The sequence below is a fragment of the Vicia villosa genome, linkage group LG5 (assembly GCF_029867415.1).
Source record: "Vicia villosa cultivar HV-30 ecotype Madison, WI linkage group LG5, Vvil1.0, whole genome shotgun sequence".
NCBI lineage: Eukaryota > Viridiplantae > Streptophyta > Magnoliopsida > Fabales > Fabaceae > Vicia > Vicia villosa.
In genome coordinates, this window is record NC_081184.1 from 160,582,439 (window position 1) to 160,588,508 (window position 6,070).

Sequence of the window (6,070 nt, forward strand, 5' to 3'; positions counted from 1 at the left end):
TTGTTCTTTAAATTTTTTATTTGACTAAATATTCTTTTAAAAAAATTGATGGAGAAATATTTAAATTTTGAGTATCATATAAGTAAATGATTGTAATTAATTAATTTTTTATTCTCTTTATCTTATAAAAAACATCATATTCAAATAATACACTGTTTTTAAAGAAATGAATAAATACAAAAAAAAATTATTATTGATATAAATATTTTTATATACGAAAATTAAAATATATTATTGATATAAATATTTTTATAGAGAATAATATTCATACACTGTCAGTGTAAAGTTATTTTACCATTCAACAAAATGCCATGACATCAAAAAAAAAATTAAAATAAAAGTGGGATGTAATTGAATGCATGGTTGTGAATGATTGACAGTGTAAAACTATTTTACACTGTCAGTGCATGACTTTTTTTCTCATTTTTATATACAAAAATTTATTATTGATCCAAATATTTTTGATAACGATACCTAAACAAAAATAATATTTATACACGAGAACATGAAATTATTGATCAAAATATTAATTTTTAACGGAACATAAAATTACTGATTAAAATATTTTTTTATTAATTATATATTCAATTATTTTTTTTACGTGTAACCAAAATAAACATTTTTTATTAAAAAATATATATTAAAAACAAAACAAAATGCGCGTCTAGTTTATTATAAAGAAAATATGATATTTTAGTGCGCATGGCACGGTCAAAGTTACCCTGTTTGTTAGCCGTCTATATATTTCTCTACTATATAGTTGACTGAATCAGAAAAAAGAACTGTATCTTCAATTTTTGCAGAAGAGGACACCATGCCGAAGAACAAGTGTCCTCTAAAAGCAGTTGCAGAACCGACACGTGGCACCGGCGGTGGCACTTACAAATTCCACTTTCCTCTAGTTTGCTACTCTCTTCTCCTCTTCACCGTTCCACTTCTCGCCTTTCCCTCTCCATCGCACTCTCCGATTCCTTCTCCCAACAGAAACCAAACAAATATGGTAATTGCACTCTCACTCTACGTAACAAATTCTGTTAATATTTATTAGCACATTCATTACATTTTCTACATACCAAATCTAGATCCATAAATGAATCAAATTCAATAAACTATACTAATTCTAAGATAAAAAATACCACAAAATGTACAGGTTAGAATTATAAAAAAATTATGGAAAATATTCCGCCATAAATTGCAGGTTAGTGATTTTGATTACTTAACAAGCCGGTGTCCGTGTAAGGGTCGGACATCTACACCGATATTTATAATCACATTTAATTAATTAATTTTTAAAAAAATATTATCGATGTTGTAGTGTGTGTTCGGAGTCTGAACTCCAGAGGTATGCATACATGTACACAACAATGTTTGTAACTAATTCAGTAACAAATGCTTAATTAACAAATGCTTAATTTAATTTTAGTGTCATGAACTGATTTTTTTAAGCAGGAAAGTACGAACCAAACTCAATTTTTGGAGAAGAAATGTGGTGTTTCTGGCCTAAGATTTTCCTTAAGTTTACTTGATGCCAACTTCTTCAAAGATAATCAGGTAGTTTCAGGTCTTGATGAGTTGTGAGTTTGTTGATTTGTTACCATCGTGTTGTTTGGGATTGGGGGTGACTAATTTAGTTCCTTTTAGATTGAGGAGATTGCTAAGGGTGTAAATGAGTTCAATATTCCAATTATTAAAGCCAATAGAAAACTTGTAGCTTCTAAAAATGGAGGACTGCATTATCATTCACCTTTACTTTTCGATGCTGATTGGGACCATCGATCACAATCGGTTCACCGCACAACCAAAAGGTTCAGATATCCTTCCATTCCAAAAATACAGAAACCTGAATCTGAAGAAGATATTGTATTTCTAAGTGTGAGTGATCAATTGCTAGTAGAACACCAATTTCATTTTGATCATATTTGATAAGAATATTTTAGCATGAGGTACTATTTTATGATTGATTTTTTTACTCTATTTGTTTGAAACCAGGTTCTTGAATTAGGTGAACTCATCAAAACAAAACAAATTAGTTCCCGGGAGCTTACACAAATATTCTTGCGGAGATTGAAAAAGTAGTATCAGAATATGCTAATGCGCTAGCAATTGTTGAAATATGTACAGCGTGTGTGTGTTTTTGATGAGTTGATTTCTAGTATTTCACACTTAATAACCTGGTATGAACACCAGGTACGGTCCTATTCTTGAATCGGTAGTGACTTATACTGAAGAACTGGCAAACAAGCAAGCCAAAGAAGCTGATGAGTTGCTTAGCCAAGGAGTATATCTAGGTAGTTATTTTTTCTTTCTAGCGTGTAAATTTATCAACATTTGAATGTGATTATTTTCCTTGTCAATTTATTTTGGGATGAACTGCATAATCTATGAAGTAGTGAAAATGTTTAGTTATAAATTAAATATTTTGTTCTTATTGAAGGGCCTCTTCATGGGATTCCTTATGGATTAAAGGACATAATATCCGTGCCTGGATACAAAACAACATGGGGATCAAAGTCATTTAAAAATCAAGTTATTGACATGGAAGCTTGGGTCTATAAAAGGTGAGATTCATGACAAATGAAAATATACATCAGAAATTATGTTTGCGACTAATCTTTTATACTTATTTGATAATGTTGTTCAACAGATTGAGATCAGCGGGAGCAGTTCTTGTTGCAAAGCTTGTTTCTGGATCATTGGCTTATGATGATATCTGGTTTGGTGGTCGAACCAGGAATCCATGGAATATTGAGGAATTTTCTACGGGTTCCTCAGCTGGACCTGCAGCAAGCACCTCAGCAGGTACTTTTCAATTATCCTCCGTAAATGCTTGCACTTTTATTTCTGTATTTTTGTTTGTTTCTTTCATTATCTAATCCATGCATGCATACATTGGATCATCTTTAGAGGTCTTTTCCATTACATGGTTTATTTTATGATTTACCAGTGAATGTGCTTAAAATTTTGTCCGTTTCCTTTTTATATGAACAGGTATGGTTCCATTTGCAATTGGTTCGGAAACAGCTGGATCCATAACTTTCCCTGCAGCTCGATGTGGTGTTACTGCATTGCGCCCAACTTTTGGTACTGTTGGTCGAACTGGTGTAACGAGCATATCAGAAAGCCTGGTAAAACTTAAAATTGCCGTGTTCTTCTTTTGGTAAAGCTTGTATGTTGAATGTTAAATTGACGTGTAAGTTGTAACCCTTAAACTAGGATAAGCTTGGCCCTTTCTGTAGATCTGCAATTGATTGTGCTGTTGTTTTGGATATTGTCCGGGGAAGAGATCTTGGGGATCCCTCGTCAAAAGATAGCTCCATTGATGATCCATTCTTGGTTGACATTACTAAGTTGACTGTTGGATATCTTGATGATGCTGAGATGGAGGTTTGTTTGATGATGTTCAAGTTTTAACTTCAAATTTTGCCAAATTTCATAAAAGTCACGTGCATTTCTTGAATATTGTTGGCATAATTCATGCGATTGAACTTCTTTTTCTGTAACAACTCAGGTTGTTCATGTTCTTGCGTCAAAGGGTGTCAAGATGGTTCCTTTCAAACTGAATTACACAGTTGATTCTGCTCAAGGTATATTAAATTTCACAATGGATGTTGATATGCTGGCTCACTTTGATCAGTGGCAGCGCTCAGGGCAAGATAATGTGTATGAAGCCCAAGATCAGTGGCCCACTGAACTACGCCGTGCACGTTTAATTCCCGCAGTGGACTATATACAGGTCTTTTGTTCCATCCCTTAAATAGTTAAATTGAAAATCGGAATCTTTTCTATGAAGAATTTGCTGCATTGTAGTTTAAATAATAGATTGCAGCAACACACTTTCAATCTTATTCAATCTCATTACAGTCCTACATCGAATGAGACAAGGCCTCGGATTTAAACATTTTTTATGCAGGCACAAAGAGCACGGGGAAGGCTAATCGAAGAAATAAGAGAGTCGTTTACTGTCGATGCATTCATTGGTAATGCAACTGACTGGGAGAAAGTATGCATAGGCAACCTTGTTGGTTTACCTGTCATAGTAGTGCCAACAGGATTTAAAAATATCTCTGATCCACCATCTGGCGGCAGCAGAAGAAGAACAACCATCACCACCGGCATTTATGCCCCCCCAAACCGTGATCACATTGTAAGTCTGTCTTCCAATGACTTGATTATCTGGTTATCATTTGATGTCCAAGCTTATTCCTCCCTTTTTCTTTATTTGTAGGCTCTGGCTTTGGCAATGGCTTATCAAAAAGTCACTAATCACCACAAACAGCGCCCACCTATTAATGATCTTGGTCTCAATGATAAGATACCTGATGCATCTAAAGTTGCTTATCCTCCTAGGGTTTTTGGTCCTTAAGCAACTACCTGATGCATCTAAAGTTGCTTATCCTCCTAGGGTTTTTGGTCCTTAAGCAACTGGGTGTAATGGCTTCAGCAGTGAGTTTTACTTGTAAAAATCTGCTACCACATGACAAAAATAAAATTCATATTGTCTAGTCATTTATGTCAAAAATAGACTTTATCACGTATGTCTGAATCGATGAAAAAAGAATGAATAAAATGAAAAAAGTTTATGATTTGTTGTCGGTTACCATGCGCTGCCTATAAGTCCTCACGTGTATGTTATCACTCCTGTATTTTTTTTTCTTCTCAAATGACTAGGAGCCGTTGGATATGGTGTTCTCTCAAAGCACTGTCACACACAGCCGACTAGAGATAGATTCTTTGTCCGAACATTTCAATCTGTCGGGTCTTATGTACACTATGAAGTTCCTAAGTGTTCTCTCAATGCACTGTCACAGACAGCCGACTAGAGACGTCGTCCGAAGAATTCTAAGATTCTTTGTCCGAACATTTCAATCTGTCGGGGTCTATGTACACTATGAAATTCTTAGGAACGGGTTGTAATTCGAACAGGGAAGAAACACAACAAACTGGTAATGCAAGTAGGTGATAAGTGTATATGATGGAGCCATAGCTGATTTATGATGTCGGATGTGACGCTCTATGAGTGCAAGGCATGAAGGGAGAGGACAAAAAAAAAACAACAATACAAAAAGAAATATAAAAGGGAATTTCCCATGAAGGGAGAGGAAAAAAAAACAACAATACAAAAAGTATAGATAAGTTAATAACCTCGAATATACAAAATTGTTGCGATCTAACCTGATCTAACCTGATTAACTTCGCTAACGTTAAGTCACTATTTTTCAATCGATCTAACAAACTGATAAGATGGTTACACTTATTTTTTCAATTTAAGGGTTTGTTTGGTTCAAATGAGGAGGAGGGGAGGGGAGGGATTTTAATGGAGGAGAGGGAAGGGAAGGGGAGGGGAGAGGATTTTTTTAATTAGATAGGTGTTTGGTTCAAACGAGGGGAGGAGAGGGGAAGGGAAGAATTTTAATTAAAAATATGTTTGGTTCAGGTGGGGAGGGGAGCGGTTTTATTAATAATTTACATTTTTATCCTTATTATCTTATATAAGTGATACAATATGATATTCAAATGTGAAAAATGTATACATATTTTTTGTTAGTAAAAATTCTAATATTGAGTGACTAAAAAGTTATAATTTACTACATAATGTTAAAAAATTAATTTCACTTAATTCGAATAAAATATTCAAAAACAAATTAAATTATAGGTTTATAACAACTTTTAAATTTTAATAAATTATTCAACACATTATATACATAAAATAATTTATTATTAAATATAAATAGTTTAAATGTTTTAATAAAATAAATAAATAAATTAAAATAAAAGATTTAAAGTTTGATATAAAAGAAAATATGATATGATACATAACAAAATTAGAAAAAAAAATATAAATAAACATAAAAGAGTTATAAAAAAAATAAAAAAAGTACAATGATTATGATTTATATTAAGGACAAATTTTTTTAAATAATTTGAAGGTGGAGAATAATTATAATAAGTTGATAGAAGCAATCGGAAAAAATCACAAAAGAGAGCAGTAATATAAAAGAAAATAAATAATTTTGAAATATTAAAATAAAGTTGAGGATATTATAGTAATCATAATAAGTTTTAAAATATC

At 32.6% G+C, this 6,070-nt stretch overlaps 1 protein-coding gene across 2 annotated transcripts; it reads left to right on the top strand.

Moving 5' to 3' along the window:
- The first annotated feature begins 740 nt into the window (after positions 1–740).
- LOC131607991 (uncharacterized) lies at positions 741–4,585 on the top strand. Of its 2 annotated transcripts, XM_058879936.1 has the most exons (13): positions 741–1,000; positions 1,447–1,551; positions 1,642–1,872; positions 1,990–2,072; positions 2,188–2,288; positions 2,435–2,558; positions 2,645–2,799; positions 2,989–3,125; positions 3,214–3,384; positions 3,509–3,733; positions 3,911–4,144; positions 4,226–4,316; positions 4,372–4,585. In XM_058879936.1, exons 1-13 carry the CDS (start codon positions 815–817, stop codon positions 4,416–4,418), a joined length of 1,890 nt encoding a protein of 629 aa, XP_058735919.1. In that variant the 5' UTR covers positions 741–814; the 3' UTR covers positions 4,419–4,585. The 2 variants fall into 2 exon arrangements, with proteins under 2 accessions (XP_058735919.1, XP_058735920.1); XM_058879937.1 differs by lacking the exon at positions 4,372–4,585 and having other exon boundaries at positions 1,450–1,551; positions 4,226–4,365.
- Positions 4,586–6,070: the final 1,485 nt, after the last annotated feature.